We start from the raw sequence: 20,058 nt of genomic DNA, 5'->3' as shown, positions 1-20,058 counted from the left end.
TAATTATTACGTTGATTAATCATGTTTTTATTAAGACTTTATTAAATTGGAACAAAAGCGATAAGAAATTACATACAATATTCGAATACTACTCATTGCTGGTAAACGAATAAGCTCTCAATAAAATTTTTCGCACGCATTTCGAATCAGTCTATATATATATTTAGATTTATTGATGTTTGTATTTTATTGAAAAAATATAAATATTTATTTAAAAGAAAATTATTTAAAAAAAAAAAAAAAAAAAGAATAAAGATTATTAGTTGAGCATGTGTTAACAACATCGTAAAGGGCTCGTAGGAATATAAAAAAAAAATATTTTCGAGGTTGTGAAAATTTTCAAAAATGATTTGTGATTATTTTGTTAAAAATCCTACAACCCTTAAAAAATGTATTTGTAGATCGAAAAAAAAATTGATTTTTGAAATATTGAAAAATTTTAAGGATTATACAAGTTTTGTTTTTTAATTTTTCAACCAATGTATACGATTTCTTTTCTTGGTTTTTCTACTTAAGAAAAACGGGCATTAAGTTTTGTATAAAAAAAAAATTCAATACCAAATTTTTCTAAACAAAATCGCTTGTGTAGATAATTTGTTTTTTATTATTTAATATTTAAAAATAAAAATGATCGACCCATTTTTTATTTTAAAATTGAATTTTAAGCCGGTTTTTATTACCAAGTAAAACAATTATTGACTAAATTTTTTTTTAAAACATACTGATTCGAGCAAAAAAATGAGTCAAATGATTTTTCTTTCGGGCGACGGTGTTAGCTTGATTGAATTTTACGCTCTCTTATCATAGCGTTGTGCAATCGAAGTTTTTAGAACCATTTGTTGGGCATTTATTTTAAGGTGGTTTTATCGTGTTTTAATATTAATTGTAGTCAGAAAAATCTTTGGATGATATAAAGTGAGGTATGACTAAATGAGTAAAAGAGTAACAGTAAAAGAACTTTAATGACCTCCAAATATTATGCTTTATGTTATTAAAAACATTTAATAAAAAAATTTTACAAATAAATTATTAATCTAAGTCGGGACAAGAAAACTATGAAGTCGGTAAAGCACATTAAAACACATTTTTGAAGCTTCCACATTGAAGATAAAACCGAAGAAAGCTAATTAAACTCGAACGTGTTAGTTATTTGTTCCCACGCCGACCTATTTTGAAATCCTGCCTCAGATGACTCTCTAATTTGTAAATTTATGAATAATTTGTAAATATTTTTTTTAAATATCAAGTATGGAATTGTCTTTTCGTTAAAATGCGAATAATAATCTTTTTTCACATTTCGTTAAGTAGCGGCTTATAAGAAGGAGCAACCACTATTGTTATCTTATGTTTTGTTTTCTTATTTTATGGCCAATAACGCGGGGGGTTGTACTTGGAATATCAATTACTGGCTGGTCTTACCTTGTTGCAGACAAGCTATTATCCCATTCTACTGAACACGTATTCTTGATTAAACTACCTTAAAATAATCGTTATTTTTGGCTTACCCTATGACACAATAGGCGTGTTGATATCAAAGAAAATAAAGTGAAAATATTTTTCTAATAAAATGGATAAGTTAAACTACAAACAAAAAAATTACAATTAAAATCAACTCTATATTACTTTTAAGAAATTGTAACTACGCTGTTTTGGAGGGTTGTTATTTAGAAATTAACAACGTAATGCAAATGTTCCCCAATCGCCAGTTAAGGGTTAAGTTAAGCCCAAAAAATGATTTTAAAATTAAATACAAATTATTATCTATGTATTATATTTATTTATGTTTAATTTTTTTTTTTGAAAATTGAAAAGCCTTGTACAGTTTTTTTAGAATTTATGTTTTCACTTTTCCTATAATTTAAAATAAACTATTGTCGCAGTATACTCTCGTTCTACTAAAGATCTAACAATCTGAAACAGTTTCAGTACTGCGATAGAGTACGTAGTTTTTAAATGAAAATAACATTGCTTAAGTTTTGCCATATGTAAAAATAACAAATCGCAGAATATAATCAATCAGAAATTAAATTTTGCCATGTAATATTTTTTAAAGCTTTTCTATCATTTAAGTTTTGAAAAAGAATAATACTCAAATTATTAGCAATAATTAAAAAGTATTGTTGGTAAAACAAGTCTTGAAAGCATTGTTTTACAATCCCTAATATTGCTATAAAACCCTTTAAATAAAATTAAAAAAAATTGTTAACAGTTTTCTTGGCAAATTATCTTTGTGGGGAAATATTATGAAAAGTAGACGTGATTTAATTGGAATATTTTGTTACTAGTGCATTTCTATATTATTTCAATCCCCATAAACATTGTTCGGTAAGGCTTACTGTACACAAAAACTCTTCAAAATTGTATTAAATTCAATTTTTTATTTTGTTTATTTTCCAAAAAGAAAACAAATCAAAAAGAGCTTAATTTAAGTGAAAATTTAAAAAAAATATATAATTAAAATCATCATTGACCTAGTCTTAGCTTTATATAAAACAATAAATATATAAATTTTTATTTTAGTGCTTAAAAAAATAAAAACAATTTTAAAAAAAAATCAAGAAATATTAAAAAAAATTAATTAATTAACACACACCTATCTTATGAATTAATTAATTGTATCTTATTTTTAATTTGTATATTTTATTATTTAAGTTCGCCTTTTAATTTTTCAATAAGTTAAATAAATACATACAAAAAGCGGCCTTTTTTAAAAATATTTATTGTATCATTTTGTAAATCCTTTTTTTTTATACTTTTACCAACAGGCATCTTAAACTTACTTGAATTACAGAGTAAACCTTTTTTTGAACAAGGTAAGTTCATAACAAATTTTTTTTATAATTTATCTTAAAAACTTTTTTATTTGATTGATTGATTTTTCTCAATTTTTTTCAATCCATCTACGCAAAATTTTCTCATTTTTCGGAATACTTTTAAATTATGTATCAAGAAAACAGAAATATTGCTAAATAAAAAATTATAAATAAGAAAAAATCGCAATTAAAAATGCCAAACAAAGTTTCATTACTACTAAAAAAACAGCTACTATATAGCCCAAATATTAAAATAGTAAAAAAAAAGAGAAAGATTTTTCCTACTCTAAAAAGGGTAAAGAGTTATTTATGTGCAGGTATGGGCCAAGAGAGACTTAATGCCGTTCATTATTGTGTGTTGAAGCTCAATTAGTGCAAGAAATGGATTATGAAGATGTAATCAACGTTTTCGTTCGAAAAACCAAGAAGAAAGAAATTAATATCATAATAGATTATTAATTAATTATTATTTTTAATATAACTTTTTAATATTTGAATTAATAAGAAGGTAATTTCAAATAATAAAATGCAATTCAAAATAATTTAAGTATGTTAAAATAATATGTTTAATTTCAATAATAACTTCCGCATAGAATAAAAAGGGCGGCATCGAACTTCAATCCCCTACAGGTTCCGGGCAACTTTTATTTTAAATTTGAAAGATATTTCTTAAAATTATTATTATGGAAAAGCACATCAAAAATATCGTACAGCAATATAATTGTATTAATTTTACTATTACTCGACTTCCCGGAACTTTAAGGTGGCAACCCTCAGAGATTGTATAAATTAGATAAGTTCATCGTGTCGTGAGAAGGAACTTATGGGTGACGATTATGACATCTGACATGTATTTTAGGATTATGTATGTTATAATATAGTCATTACTTTAAAGTACGGATAGCTCAGTCAGTTGAGGCGTGGCTGTATAATTTGTTATTTTAGTAATTACTTATTTTTCATTAGTTCGAATCCAGCAGCTATTTTAAATTTATTATCATATGAAACTCGTGTTGTAATTACGAGTTGGTTGGATTGAGTTTTTGTGATTATATACGAGTTGATTGGATTCTGAAGTTTTTAGGTGTTGCCTTCAAAAATGAGACACTATTACAGAAAACGGAGATAATATCGTAAAGGATAACCACCCGCTATTTTCTTTGTGAAAAGATATTATATAAATATAGTCATTTGAGTAATATGCAGTAAAATTAAATTATATTAAATTTAAATCTTGTAACATTTGATTTTGCGACGCTCGTAAATATTTTGGAAACCCTGAAGGGGCTATGAAAATAAAGCCACTAGTAGAGTGGCGTTGAAATTATGGAGTTTTCAGGAACTTCTACACTCCATAGTTAGGAAGTATCACAATTTCAAAATAAAAAAATTTGTATCGAATAGACAAACTGTAGACAGTTAAAAATAAAAAAACGATTATGAAAAGTTGGTAAAATTAAAAAAAGTATTCTGTAAAATTATTTTTAAATTCTTAATGTTACCAATAGATGGAAAGCTGAGTCTTATAATCTTTCAAAACTTGTAATTTACGTACGACTAGGTTTTTGAAATATTAATTATTTTTGTACTGATCTGAAAGTGAGTAGAGAGTGGGACAGAAAGGGAGCTTTGTACGATGATTAATACATATTTGAAACTTCGTGAGTGGCTTCCTTTTGGTGAGTCTACCAAACTGCGTTCTGCGACTTATTTTCGAAAGTGCTGCCTTCTCAAATGAGCACGATTTCGTCATATTTAAGCTATCGATCTGGAAAAATGCAGCAGTGAATTTCTCGGACACTATGACTACTTGATAACATTAATAATTATTAAACAATTCAGCAAAAATGAACTATGTATGTATTGAAAGTCAAGTACGGCATGTTCGAGGTCGTAGAAAGCTCGCCGGTGCAGTATTTTTATCGGAAAAAGTATTATTTTATCGTTTACTAATTGTTATCAAGTGGTCACAGTGTTCGAAAAATTCCCTGCTGCGTTTTTTCAGACCGATAGCTTAAATACGACGTACTAATGTGAAAACGCACTACTTTCGAAAAAAAAGTCGTAGAGAGAAGTTTGGTAGGCTCACCAATAGAAAGCTACTCACGATGTTTCAAGTATGTATTAGTCATTCTACAAAGTACGTTTTCTTTCCCACGGTCTAGAGATTTTTGACATGACATCAGAGTTGCCAACCCAAATTCTGCCCAGGTGGTACATATGATTTAAAAAGTTGGTAGTTTTCAGCAAATCTTGCTTAAAAGTTGGTAGATCTAATCTTTCTTTTTTTTCTGTGAAATCCATAGCTAACGTAATTTGGTCCCCACCAAATTTTTTTTTAATTCATAGTTTGTCGTTTGTTCTTCATTGTTTATGCATTAAAATTATTTGATCGATCGTTGTTTATTTATTATTTACTAAACAATTATTTGTCCTTAAGTTAGCCCCCCATAATATTAATTTCCAATTTTTCCTCATTATTCAATGTATTTTAAGGAGTTATTGATTGTTCGTTTATTATTAGCAATTGTTGCAATAAGCGGGAAAAAAAGGTAAGTAAAAGGTATCTATATTACATTATTGTTACATATTTTATGTCAAAGGTGGAGTATTGGCTAGCCTAGTCACCTCCGGTTACAGAGTACCTCGGTTCGTATCTAGCATTGTCCCCATTTTTAATTTAAAAACATTTAATTGTTATAAAATCTGATATTTTATATATTTTTAATTTATTTTAATAAATAATAAAAATAAATAGATATTTTAATAATTTTAGACGTGTAAAGATTCTTTGCAGAATTTGTAATTATCTCAGAAGAATATTAATTTTACAGATCAAAATAAAGAAATAAATTTTCAAATATAAATCTACATAATGATATCAATAAATCCGCGCTTATCATTTAAACATTGGCGATGACATATAGACAACGCACGCACGCGCAATAAAAGAGTAAAAGCGTCTGCAATTGAATTAATGCAAAAAATAAACAATTAATTACTGTGAAATATTTATAATCCAACAATTGCTAATAATAAACGAACAATCAATAATTCCTTAAAATACATTGATTAAGAAAGTAAAAAGTGGAAATCAATAGTATGGGCTAGCTTAATGACAAATAATTGTTTAATAAATAATAATAACGATCGAACAAATAATTTTAATAATCAAACAATGAAGAACAAACAACGAACAATGTATTAAAAAAGATTTATAATTAATTAACCCGAAAAAAAATTTTGAGCGGGGCCAAATTACGTTAGCTTCAAAGTTGGTAGATCTAACTAAAAATTGGTAGAGTTGGCAACACTGCATGACATAGACAATAATTTTTAAAGTTTTTTCAAATTTTATGATTTTTAAATTTTTTTTGGTCTACTTTTCAATTTCAAGTGAAATTTTAAAATAATCTCTATATTTTCCAATATTTTAATACCCTGCACACCATTCATCATTAATACAAAAAGAAATTCGGAGAAAAGTAGCAGATAAATGATTTAAATATGAAACTGTAAATGGAAATGTAAATTAATAAACTCTAAGTCTTTTGTTTGCGGTAATAAGTTTGAGCGTTAATTAGGACAGTTCAAGCGATAGCGCAGATATATTTTTCAGCGGAATATAATAAAAAATATTGCGGCGATACGCTCCACTTTACATTATGGGTCTAACGAACGCGTCATTATTCAATTACATATACATACATTGTTTAAGAGTGGCTCTCCGCTGCATTGCATTGCTCCTCTCCATCCGATCGCCCTTGTGTATGTTCAATTCAACAACCTGTGAAGTGAATTATTCTATTGTTTTAAAATAATTATTAACTCAGGGTTCAAACTAATAAAGAATCATTTGTCCCCACTATTAGTAGAGACATGTCTCTCTTTAAATGGGGATTCGTCACATAATATACTTTAATTATTATCTATTATTGAAATAAAACAATTGTCCAATTAAATATTTAGTTTGAAATACTCACACAAAACCAAAAAAACTTTGCTCAAAAATATAAACCGTAAGATGATACTGATGATACTGATGATGTTTCATTTTCTCGCTTCTGTATTAGAGGGGACTGAAAGAATTTTTCATATGATTAAATTGAGGAAAAGTTGTCCAATTTTTCGCGTAGCTAACATATTGCAAAGTAGTCCGTTTTTCTAAACAGTGACGAGGCCTACAAAAAAAATTGACATAAGGTATGCAAATGGTAAGATTTATGTTATGCACGGCTAAACTTCAGAAAATTTTATCATTCTGGTACATCGAAATACTTTTCACCCACCTTCGAGGCAAAAACGAGAAAATGTGGCATCCAAAATCTTTCAATGAAGAGCCATGTCTTTTTTTGGCGAAGACATTAGAGTTTCTTTGTCATTTTTACCTTCCTCGATGTCTTTATCGAAAAATGTCTTTATCCAGAAATTTTTACATCCCGCCCGGGCATATTTATATAACGGGTACGTGCGTATCTGTTTTAGTCCCAAGTGTGTAGTGCCTAGAAATATTGTTGATACCTACGAACAAAATTTTGGAATAGGTATTCATAAAGCTACCTAATTAGTGTCCATTTCCGGTTGTCTGTCCGTCCATCCTTTCGTCATCACTTTAACTCAAAATCGAAAATAGATATCAAGATGAAATTTTCATAGCGTGCTCAGGACGTAATCGTGAGTTTGAGTTTATAAATAAACAACATAGGTTAATTGTTCCTTGAAAATAAATAAATAACTTTTGTTTGAAATATTATTTGTTCGAAAACATCACTGTCAGAATACGTTCGAAAATTTTCGAAAAGCAAATAAATGGCGGCCAAGGGGCCGTCATAATTATGTTGGTTTTTTAATCCCTTCCAATTTATTAAAAATAATGCAAGCAGTGACATTCAAAACTTGCTATACAGGGTATTTGAACAATTAATTCAGTTAATTGTTTGTTTTCACTTGTTTAAAATTATTTTGTACTTTTTAGTTTGCATAATATTAATAAAACATGCTGTCTTTATTAAAAATTCAAATCACTCAGACACCTGGATGTGAGTGAAAATTTAATGGAAAAAGTCCATTATATTTATAAATAGATACATACAGGTCTAATAAAAAAACGTGCTAAGATAGCTTTACGATTTAGTCTTTTTAGAGTTTGAATCCCTTGGAACTATTATAAAGCGTTTGAAGCAGTCTATATATAACTTATCCTTTTTTCATCGATATCTTAGTATCGGAATTTGTAACAATTATTTTGGATGTAATAAATTCGTGGAGCAGTGTAAAGAAATTCTCTGGCACCAATTTTCTGCATCTTGTTTGTTTGTTTAGATCAATTTCTGAGATCTGCGGAAATTATTTCTGAGTGAAAATTGGTGGAATTCCGCTGCAATAAATTTGTAAAAAATAAATGTAGGTACTACCTATTTATTTTATAATTGTGTCCGGATCTAGATAGTAAAAAAATACAATATAAAAGCCAAAACAAACCTTATGCAAGTATAATAGAAAATATTTGAAATAATAAGCTATTGAAGTCATTCATAACATTGCCATTTTAGTACAGTACAAATCGGCGCATTAGTACAAAAAATTATTCCATCTCAATTTTTTTATACGATTCTATTCAAATTGTCCTAATGATGATATAAATACATGTTGCCAGGCCCGAAAACTCTTAAGCAATTATCCTTAGTAAAATTGCGGAAATTATTTATTATGCCTCGTGAAAAAGATTTTAAGTTTATTTGGAAAATTTAGAATTTTCATATTGTTTTTTAGGATTAAAAGTGGCTATTTTCGCATTTTTCTTTGAACTTTAAATAATTAATATCTCTGACTATCTATTAGTTTTAAAGAAAAGTTTTAAGAGGCATTTTTTGTTATAAATTTTTCAAATAACCTTAAAATATTTTTTCCGAGGCATAATAAATAATTTTCGCAATTTTATTACATATTTTAAGATAATTGTATAAAAAAATTGAGATGAAATAGTTGTTTGTACTCATACGCCGATTCTTACTGTACTATTTTATAAATTTTAAGAGTGATACCACTTCGTATAAATGAAATTGAGTATCTTTTACAATATGCACATCCAAAATTGATAGTATAGTGATGTAGAGGTAGCCATATCACGGGAGGAGTCACTATTGGAAAAAAGCATTTCAAGCGGTGTTACAGCCATGGATATAATACAGGAAATTATGCTAAGAAGTCGTCCAGAAAGAAATTTATGAGGAGTAGAAAAGAGATAAAATGCAGCAACTCTTCAAATATATTTTTTGTATTTATTCGTCTAAAATACACCCTATTCTTGCAGTTCTTTTTTGGAGACTTTTATCGATCCAACTGTCTGCACTTCCTTTTAAATAGTCTAAGCTATATCTACCTATGGCATTTTATATATCTAAATTATTTTCTTTTCGCAAACAATAAATTATCTTGAGAAATTTTAAATTTAAAAAATAGAAATAAACATCTAGGCAGAAACGTGTTTTTCCAAATTTAATATCTCATAAAGTTACATCTTTTTAAATTTGTATCTTCAGGACAATGTTATCTAATATCTTCGATTCCGATAAAATCACTCATATTTCTGATTGTGCCAGTAAATCATATGCTTACCACATCCTTCGTCCCGCATCCTTCGCCTCGAGTGGAATAAAACGTCTTTTATTTGATTTAGAAATTTTAATGTATACGCCCGCATTCATACTAAGTATTTAATAAATTAAACAAATTATAAAGCCTAAAACATGTAAATAAAAAAAAGGATTCCGTATTCATATAGCGCAATGACCAAGACTGGAGAACAAATGCACATCAGCTTAAAATTTAAAAATATTGCTTGATTGGCTACCACTTATCAAGGGGATAATTCCAGTAAGGTGATAATTCATAACAAGGGTACAGCGGATGCGAACAAATTATTCCTTTTTAAACTAAAAATAATGTTAAAACTATAAAGAATTAAGCACACACTTCTTCTTTGGTAAAATTCAGAATTATCCAAAATTCGATACTGTCTAGATACTATTCATCAAATTTCATTCAAATCCAAATTTTGAACTGGATAATTTTTTAACAGTTCCAATAAGATGAAAATCTATAAATTGTTTTTGAAGTCAATTGAAGTTGGAGCGCTTAAGTCACTATTAAGTTATAGATTTTTCGATTGCTATATCAAGTGTATTGCTTTTATGGCTCATAATTTTGGTACGGAATCTTAAAGTATATAAACTTTTAATTCGTGACTAAATACAATAATTTTTCTAACAATAATATGATTTATTGTTATGCAATAAACGAATAAACATATACAAATGTGTTTAATGGTATTTCCGCTATTATAAAAAATTTAAACACAGTTACTTTTTATTAGAGACTTAAATAAGTTCAATTCAAATCAAATTCGAATAGGCTGTATATAAAAAGCTCAATTTGAATAAGTAGACTGTAAGAATGTATGGCCTTCAACGTCATAAAACACGAAGAAGTCTGTAGTTATAGTTTGAGATGGTTTAGCAAATGTAATGGTCTGATATCAAAGGCTGATTAGTGATTTGATTTGATGGATGTATCCTTGAACGAATTTTTCCAAGCAAATCATTATGTCCATTTTCGAATTAAAATCAAAACCTTCTAAATTGAATGTATTACCTATAATATTTTTGAAGAATAAAGTTTTTAATATATACTCCGATGAACTAGAATGGAATTTGAACTATAATAATTATTTTAATAATTATTGAAAACAATTTTAAACTGTATTCCATATATCAGAGTCAGAGTTGAGTATAACATGCAAGAACACTTGATGTATAAAACCACTTTAAATACTTATGAAACGAAATCTACCCAATAAAGAATATGTAAAAACCAACGAGCGTCTTTTCTCTTTGGCTTTGAAACTATACGAAATCGAATGATGCACACTGTTTTTTTTGTTGAAGTGTATAAACAAAGGATGCTATGGAGCTTCGTAACCGAAACTATCGAATATCCAAAATAAAAATTTATCCGAAACCGGACCTGAATAGCGTATCCTGCCCGCAACCGTACATAGTGCGCTCCAGGCCCCAAGTTGCAAGGGGTTCCAAAATGCCAAATGCGAAAACATTTTCGGATTTTAAGTGTTGTTTATTGAAATGCAAGTTAACGTTCTACGAAGCCTATACGTTCTACGAAGAACTTTCGAGGAAAACGTTGATAGGCATGACCTTAACAACAATTTGTCCTTAATCAAATGAGTTGCCGAAATATGTAGATATTAACCCTACTTTGTAACTTCAATTGGGTCAATTTGATTATTATATTATCATTTTACCCAATTGTTTCTATGATTTATGATCTTTTGTAAGTTTAATTAAAAATATCGTTTTTGTTGTAAAATAACACTTTACGATTAAAAAAAAATTATTGATATTAAAAAATGGTCATAGTTCTGAATGAGAGAGGGGCTAGCTTTACACAACAAAGTTAATTTACTTTTTCCTCGGCTTTGATTTAAAATTAATTTTCGAGGTCATTACCGAAAAATTAAGGTGAAATGTTTATATCACGACCTTCATTCAATGATGTAAACAGGTATTCAATCATTGTATCTACTTAAACAATAAATTTTATAAAAAATGTTTTATTACACAAAATCCATCGAATTAACGATTTTAACTTCGTCACAATCATAGATTTATATTTTATCTGTGCAGATCAGTTGGATGGATGGATCAACGATACTAGTCGTTTGACGATATTTACTAGAAAATTACTGTAAAAAATGGTGATTGAAATAAATAAAATTATTAATAAAAAAACTCGTTTAATGTTGTTTTATACATATTGGCTCACAAAAAAGTGCATGTCATTCAAAAATTCACGCACGATTTTCGAATTTGAACTTAATTCGATTGTGCATTCCAAGTTTGATATACGTCAACAATTAATCAATACTTTTCAAATAGTAGAAAAGTAAAAAACACAAACTATGAAGGCATTATTTTTCCTAAAAAATAACAAATATCATTGTATTCTAATATTAAATGAAGGTGATCCATTTTCTCGAATCGAACTCAGAGGACACTAAAACTTTATCTTTTTTGGCTAAATTAAAAAAAATGTCAAAGATTCCTGCGTAGCTGACATATCAAAAAATTATAAATATCATTTCTCGAAACCACCATGATTTTGTCGGCATTGGAAAATGATTAGGGACCTGATTTTCTAAGAAAACCTAGCAATTTTCTGCGTTTTAGAAATGTTCTGCCAATCGAAAGTATGAAAATGCACACCGTGAGCTTTACAAGAAATATTGGCATAAGGCCTGTGAATGGTTAAGTAAGAATAAGAGCCTGAAATTGGAAAAAGAATCTTTCTAGATATTTTCTACGTAAAAACTTCGGAAAACGAGAATCATTCTAATCAACATTGAAATTATTTTTAACCTCTTTTGAAGTAGAGACGTTAAAATGAGACACCTAAGTCCGTCAATATCTTACGATCTATAGAGATACTTCAGGGTAACAAGAGCTAAAATTATTTTAATTAAACTGTTTTTTTTTAAAGTGTTTGTGACATGTTTCCTATGTCACAAGCTCGTTAGTAATAATGTAATTTTTTATATGCCACAATGTACTTTAATAATAGTTTAATAAGCCTAGAGTTTTGTATACTGTATAATATGTAGTAAGTAGTCGACATCGCATTTAATAAAATAATAATTCTGTATGTATTTTTATTATGATAGTAGGTAGAGTGTCCATGTCACTCTGAAGATGTTACATTTAAACAGCCAATAGTTAATGTATTTAACACTCTTCTGTTTCTGCTAGTGTTTGTTTCTTCTAGTGATCTTCTAGTCAATTTATAATAACTGTTTTGTATCATTCGCATCTTCTATAGTGTTTGTTATGCTTGTATCAAAAAGATATTTTTAATATAAAATAAATATTATTTTTATATTTTTAAACTCAACAGACGAAGGTTTTTTAAAAGAAATATGAAACGAATTGTGAAAAGTTCTATTTTATATTAAGTATGGCAACTTCATTAACGTGTGTTGGAATCTTTTGGGCATTGTTATCATTTACAGCGGCAATATCATGTTTTACTGGATTTTATTTACCATTTTGGATAAAGGTAAGCAGTATTGACATTTATTTAAAAATTATTCTATTGTTGTAAATTGTTATTTGGGAATGAAACAAACGTTAAATAATTTTAATAAAATAATGCATTACTATAACTTAATTTTAAATAAATTACTATTTAATGTTCCACATCGAATCTAATTTTAAGAAATTATTATAGTGTAAAGAAGAAATTCGCATTTATGTTTTACATTTAAATTACCAAGTACCTACTATTATATCGTATAACAGATTAAGAAAATCAATTAATTCAAATTATATAATTTGAAAAAATTAAACCCGTCAGAGTCCGCAGTACAGGTCAATTTTTATTTTTATTGTATCTTATGAGACTCGGTAATTAAATTGCATGCTGTACGTAAAATAAGATCTGAACAAGAGACTTTACATATCGATCATATAACTGCCACCACACCTAATAATATGTAGAAAGAAAAATGATAGATAAATTGAATGAGTGAACTTGAAAAAGGCACATATTCCAAAAAAACAAAAATGAAAACCATACTGAGATAGAGTTTGAGTAAAATGATACAAATTCATTACGTTTAAGTTATCGTACCAGCGTTTGAAAAAATTAAATAAGCTTGCGAAGGCATATCAAACATCGTTAAAATGAATACCTGAGAAAAACGTTCGATTTTCTGCTTCAATTGGATGAAGATCACGTACATTTCTGTTGAAACAGCTGCCTTCTCTCTCAAGAAATATACAGGCCAACAAATTAAGCTACTGGTGGCGCCAAGAGAAAATATAATGATGATTAATTTTTTTCTGTTAACGTTACGCAAAAAGTTAAGAATTGATTCCTAAAATACTATGAAACAATTTTTGTCGATTTTAAAATATTGAATTGAAAAAGGAACATATTCCTCAACATATTTTCATAAATATATTCCATAAAATACTACAAATATGTATTAACGAATCGCATTGTATTCCATTTATTTTAACGTATCAGTCAATTTAATGAAATCATTATAGATCTATAGTTTACTATAGATCTATCTTATTTTTCATATCATCAATCCTCGACTATAGAAAATACCCTAAGCATATTTTTTATATTATTAGACCCCGCATATACACAATCAGAATTTTCTCAGAAGAATTTATGATAATGTGCGATATACATCGAACGTCTGATGCACGAACAGAATTTCTTATAAGAATTTCTGATACTGTATGATAGATATTAGAATTTTTTATATATATTGTTTCTTACATATTTTATCTCACTAATACTGTTTCTTATTTACCGCTACAATATGTTATAAGATAATCTTATAAGAATTTTTCTTTTCCAAAATATTTGCAATAATAACTGGCATTCTTTAGTGTACTCATAATAAATAATATTAAAGTAATAACACCTAGAACTGGTCTTTTTATGGTATAGAATATACAAAGAAGTTATGTGATGTCCAAATCAGATTTAAGTTGTATGAAAATCTCACTAATGATGTAATGTAGAAGCCATGAGAAAATTAAAATATTTTAACTTTTATTTTGAAATGTACCAGTATTTATTTAAGCAATTTTTAGAGCTCCACACTGGCGTTTAGAACTTCCTAACAATGCGTCCTGAAAAGAGCTGCCAAAAAATGTCTATCAAGTAGCATTATCTGTGATGAAAAAGATCCTAAAAAAAACTGAGAAATGTGTATTTACTATTTCCTAGTGCTCTCATAATGAAAATATACTCTCTTAGTAAAAAATATTTTCTATTTTAAGTAGTTTTACTGTGCCCTACATGTGTACTCGAAACCCAGAAAAACTTAATTATAAAAATATTATCATTATTAATAACGATTTATGTTTTAGGGTCGTTTATTAGATAAAGTTGATGCATACTTTAGTACATTTCGACGATGTAATTATCCAAAAATTACAACGTTAGGTGAAGTACAAATTATCGAAGAATGTGGTCGTTATTCGAGGTAAATAATTTTAATTAAATATATGCACAAAATTTACAGTAGATACCCTGCGCAATTACATAGGCAATGATTATAGGATATATATTATAAAGCAAGCGATAAAGGTACCAAACGAACCCTTAGACCCCTTTTACCCATTGGACACCGTTTTTTGCAGATTTTAGGTGCACCAATAAAAAGATCCTAGCATCTCGAAAATGGCTCTCGAGGTACCTGTTGCCCAGGGTGGATGAAAGAGGGGCGTCCAAGAACTAAATATGTTACATATTCTCGTAAAATTCCAAGAAATGGAGTATATACTGCCTGTCCTGGGCACCAGGTACCTCAGAGGCCATTTTCGGAGTGATATCCGTGTTCATCAGCCCTGGAAACCGCCTAGGTAACGAGTTTCGGCGAAATATATTACATATTCTCGTAAAAGTCCAACAGACGAAATAAACACTGTCCACCCTGGGTACTAGGTACTTCGGGGGCCAGTTTCGTTGTGATATTCGAGTTCAGCGGCCCCAAAATCTCGGGAACAAAATTAGACTCATTTCCATCAATATTTAGTTTCCAGTTTTTCCTGATTTTCATTTCTCCCTCATCACTTATGTTCACAATATTTGTACACGCCCTCACGAATCGAATGCAAAAAATCCCATCCCAATCCGTCTTACTACTCACAAAATCGACAGTTCATTGCTTTATTTCATCGACTAATACGAACGATAGTCACAAAGTAGTCAAAATGGGATGCTCAAATTGGAAATTTCCAATAAGATACTGGATTTTGTCGCGATTACAATTACTTACACTACCCGGCGTAATACGTAGTAGAAAGTAAAAATTTAATATCTATTTAAATCTTGACTGCTTCTTTCAATAAAAAATAAGTTTTTAGCTAGCTCAAAAAATGTTTAAAATCAAAAATCATACGAAGCGTTCATGAATACTCGGCTATAACATTTAACGTCTTATTTATTTTAGATTTGCAGATATTCCGAGTATTTGGTGGCAAATTAGTACAATTTTGGTTGGTATAGCAAGTGCCTTAAGTTTATTAGTATCAATAACTGCCTTAGCTGCATTGTGCCTTACATATGTGGTGCATGATGGAACAGCGCGAGTTGGTGGTGCCATGCAATTGTTAGCTTGTTTACTTCTTGTATGCGGTCTAGCATTGTATCCTTTAGGATGGGATAATAAAGAAATCAAAGAGTCCTGCGGGGATAGTGCTACAATTTATAATATTGGTTTGTATTTCTTAGAACATAAAACAGTAAAAAACCTGACCCTTAAGCTATGATTTTTCCTAAATATGTAAAATACAAGTCTCAAGTCTTACCCTTAAAAATATCTTATCTAACCTTCTTCAAAGTGCAAATTTATCTATTGTCGCTGTAGATATTAACATACCGAGAACAAGGCCTGTCATATTTTGATCTTGCTATATAGACTTCCTCGATAGGTACCGACAGAAGAATACCAGCAATTCTACATCGAATATCTGCCAAAAAGTTATTTTGTAGTTTTTGGATTCGATGCACCATTAGCGAGATATAGTTTCTTTAATTATCGTTTATAATTTTGAAAATATCTTGTTTAATATAAAGTCAAATCAAAATTTTGTATAAAAGCAATTCTGGTCTTTTTCGACGTATTTGCAATAGAACCCGATATATTTGCAATAAATAAATCTAATTTATAACTTAGCCGCATAAAATATGAAAAATTTTCCCCCGAAAATCGGAAAAATTCCCCAAAATTACCGTTTTTCAGTTCTCTACATGCTAGAAAGAAGGATTTTCACAAATTGGCTCAGCTATAAATTAAATTCGTTTATTGCAAATATCTCGGTTTTTATTGCAAATACGTCAAAAGTGATTAGAAATATGATTTTATAGAAAATTTTGATACCTACATTTTTTTATTTAAAACTTTTTTTTCGTTTGTTTCCGAGATATTTTCAAAAAATGATTTTGGGAATAGTTTTTAATGTTTATCTACCCCCTAAATAGATGTTTCAATGAAATCTGAGAAGAGAGGGAGGTGTTAAATTTTGTAAATTTAACTTATCTAATTAAAAGCAATGAATTTTTCGACTCAAAATTTATTTTCATTTGGCTATATTTCTTTTTTATCATTTTAGGTACATGTGAAGTATCATGGTCAGCATATATTTTAACTAGTTCAATAGTTTTATTATTTTTATGTTTTTGTTTAAGTTTTTGTGCGTCACGATATAAAATTAGTTCATTTGGTAGTTGAAGCATATATATATTCTAAAAAATTCTACTAAAAAATGTATATATTTTATTTAATAAACATCTTTTTGTACAAATTTTTAAAATCTTGACCTAATATTATTTGTGTTTTCTTATCTCTCTAGATAGTATATTTGCGTATTTTTATAAGTAAAGGAAATCACATCAATAGAACCTTATACGAAAAACGAAATACCTTTTTTTCATCTTTAATTGTTTATAAATTTGCAATTTTTTTTGTCCTCAAAAATGCTTTTGTCACTTTTTTTAGACATCATTCCGAATTCAACAAGCTATGGCACGTATTTTTAAGAACATATATCTCACCAATTTGAACTTGTTAATCCGACTAATAAATGATATCCTCATTAAAAACTCATTATTACAAATATTAAGCTTTTTTCCGCATGATCTTAAACTTCCGGTTGCTCCGACTTGTATATCATTAAAATACTCAAGTTCACTTTTTAATTACCCTGATTATAGCAGAAATCAAATATTGAAGGGATTTAAATTTAAAATCTGATCTGATCTTGTTGTGTGTACAAGTAATTCGCAGTGCCTAATTGATATATTAATTAAATCTGCTGGATATATTTTCGATTACTACTGATAAAACTGATATATTTCTGATTACTGGTATTTGTCACTAATTTTTGCAAGAATGTAGAAAAATGGAACTGAATGCCATGATATTTTTCAGTAATTCTTGTTTTTGAATGTAGAAATTCTAGTTATCCGAAAAAACAAATAGGTATATGGGTAACTAATAGAAACTTTAGATGTGTTTATTAAAACATAAGTTAATTTAAAATTATTCCAAATATAACGTCGTATTTGTTCAACCAATATTTGGCTGGCTTTAATTTCAAAATTATTAGCAGTGTTATTTTAGAAAAAATAGAAATTCTTAAAATACAACGAATAATAATTGACGGAAAAACACTATTATGGGAATTGCTTGGACATTTACCACACCACCTGTTCGTAGAAAGGGTATCTTAAAAAAAATAAAAAATATGATTGAACATTTAGACGATAAATCGTAAGTATTGACCACAGATAACAAAAAAATAATAATTAAGGTACCTAATACCATTCGATGTTGACTAGCGAAAATATCTTTCATAATCGGTTTATCTCGCCATTGGGAAAGTTAGATTAGAGTAATAGACTGAATGTTTTTTAGGACAATTAACAACACTTTGTAATCCTTAATATTCATTTCTGGAACTTAAATATGTTGTTCAAAAAATCATAGAACATAATCTATTTTTTTAACTATGTTCTAACATATTATTTACACCCTCATTTCATATTTAAATCAGTAGAAGTCAGCTCAGTAATTTCGGGTCGCGAATAAAATCGCTTTCTGTTTGCTCCTTTTGTATTACTTTTAACAGATATTAGATTACATTTCTTAAAAACGCTCATATTTTTCTGAAAGTTTGTTATAATTGAATTCAAAAATAAGTCCACTTTTTCAACTTATTATTGGGTTCGAGAAATTCCGTTATGATAACTAAGAGCTCAGCTCCATTCAAATATAAACCGCAGGGTTCAGGTGACGATAACAAATCGGAAATCGACCATGTCAGCGTTTTATGTCGCTATGGAGATGAGCCCTACTGCTGTATTTGCGAAATTAAACATTTTATAGATTTTATTTAGATCTTTGCAAACAATGTCGGCCAAATAATTGCTCACAACAATATTGCCAAATGTCAAACAATGCATTTTGTGGTCCTCGTTGTGGATATTCTGGGTGTGGTCTAGTTGGATGTAATAATATGGCAACAACACCAACATTTCAACGTGTAGTTATGTGTGGTCCAGCTACATGGTTACCAAATTATGCACCACCTAATAATAGTATAACTATTCCACAAAATTGTTGTAATTCATCCTGTGGTCAATGCTAAAAAAAGTTTTTGTCTACGTATTTTAAAACATAGTCCTAACAAGTAACAAAAAATTTGCAAAAAAAAAATGGTGTTTCAAAGAAAAAAAAAGAAAAAAGTAGGGAAAAATTGTTATTGAACCTTAATTGTTTTATATTATATATCTATGTATTTTTGTTTTCTCAATGATTATATGTTTTTTTTTGAGGAGCACAAATGATGTGGACGTTATTTTTGGTATTTTTTAAGTGTTATTTTTTTCGTGCTTATAAAATAGCTTATTTTAATTTTAAAAGTGTTATTAATTTTAATTATAGTTGTCCAATGTATACAAGATCTTTATATATATATTAAGTTTTTTTTTACCAGTTTTGTTAATACATTTGCGAAATAAAAATTGGCATATTTTTCTTAACTTTTTTCAAATTCGTTTAGAACTACAATTCTGTTACGAAATGAATAAAACTTTGCTCTTTTTTCAATTCCATGATATTCAGGTTTTCAGATATTTTCAGGTTTTCTAGTAAATGAGCCACCATGTTTTTGCCATCGGCAATTTAGATTTAAGATATTCAGGGAATAAATAAACACAAGTAATAATTTTTTTATAATATATATAATTGGTTCTTTTCGTTGGGAACAAATATCAATTTTTGTTTGTTTGTTTGGGAAGACAAAATGTAATTTTGCCATAAAAATACAGATTGTGATTGCCACACAAAATAAGGTACCTATATAATATTTGACTATATTGACTTATTCATTTATATTGGTCAAAATAAAAACGTAAGAACATCGATCGAAGACCAAAAATATGTATCTATTTCGAGATTGATGTATATTAATTTTCTAAAGAACGAAAAAATCAAATTTTACGAGCCGAATACTCAGCTGATTTATTTGACCAATATAAACCTAAATGGTGGTAACATGAACTTATATAAAAATTTTATAAGTGAATGTAATAAAAATGCAATAATTTTCCTTTTATTTCTTTATCTCGAATAATAAATTTAATA

At 28.3% G+C, this 20,058-nt stretch overlaps 2 protein-coding genes across 2 annotated transcripts; both read left to right on the top strand.

Annotated features, from left to right (window-relative positions):
- The first annotated feature begins 12,780 nt into the window (after nt 1-12,780).
- On the top strand, nt 12,781-17,142 carry LOC123305927 (LHFPL tetraspan subfamily member 6 protein-like). The gene is made up of 4 exons (XM_044887768.1): nt 12,781-12,941; nt 14,777-14,892; nt 15,862-16,127; nt 17,024-17,142. Exons 1-4 carry the CDS (start codon nt 12,840-12,842, stop codon nt 17,140-17,142), a joined length of 603 nt encoding a protein of 200 aa, XP_044743703.1. The 5' UTR covers nt 12,781-12,839.
- Nucleotides 17,143-17,937: 795 nt separating this feature from the next.
- On the top strand, nt 17,938-19,101 carry LOC123305918. Its single transcript, XM_044887755.1, has 2 exons — nt 17,938-18,183; nt 18,799-19,101. Exons 1-2 carry the CDS (start codon nt 18,089-18,091, stop codon nt 19,058-19,060), a joined length of 357 nt encoding a protein of 118 aa, XP_044743690.1. The 5' UTR covers nt 17,938-18,088; the 3' UTR covers nt 19,061-19,101.
- Nucleotides 19,102-20,058: the final 957 nt, after the last annotated feature.

Source organism: Chrysoperla carnea, chromosome 1 (genome assembly GCF_905475395.1).
Source record: "Chrysoperla carnea chromosome 1, inChrCarn1.1, whole genome shotgun sequence".
NCBI lineage: Eukaryota > Metazoa > Arthropoda > Insecta > Neuroptera > Chrysopidae > Chrysoperla > Chrysoperla carnea.
Note: the sequence above shows the minus strand (reverse complement) of the source record. Positions and strands in the feature narration are given on the sequence as shown.

What these genes read in the sequence shown, in the direction of transcription:
- LOC123305927 (XM_044887768.1), top strand. Translation starts at nt 12,840, where the DNA reads ATGGCAACTTCATTAACGTGTGTTGGAATCTTTTGGGCATTGTTATCA. An exon ending in ATTTACCATTTTGGATAAAG is followed by an intron (nt 12,942 to 14,776) that starts GTAAGCAGTATT and finishes TTTATGTTTTAG; the next exon opens with GGTCGTTTATTAGATAAAGT. An exon ending in TGCTACAATTTATAATATTG is followed by an intron (nt 16,128 to 17,023) that starts GTTTGTATTTCT and finishes TTATCATTTTAG; the next exon opens with GTACATGTGAAGTATCATGG.
- LOC123305918 (XM_044887755.1), top strand. Translation starts at nt 18,089, where the DNA reads ATGGGAATTGCTTGGACATTTACCACACCACCTGTTCGTAGAAAGGGT. An exon ending in GAACATTTAGACGATAAATC is followed by an intron (nt 18,184 to 18,798) that starts GTAAGTATTGAC and finishes AACATTTTATAG; the next exon opens with ATTTTATTTAGATCTTTGCA.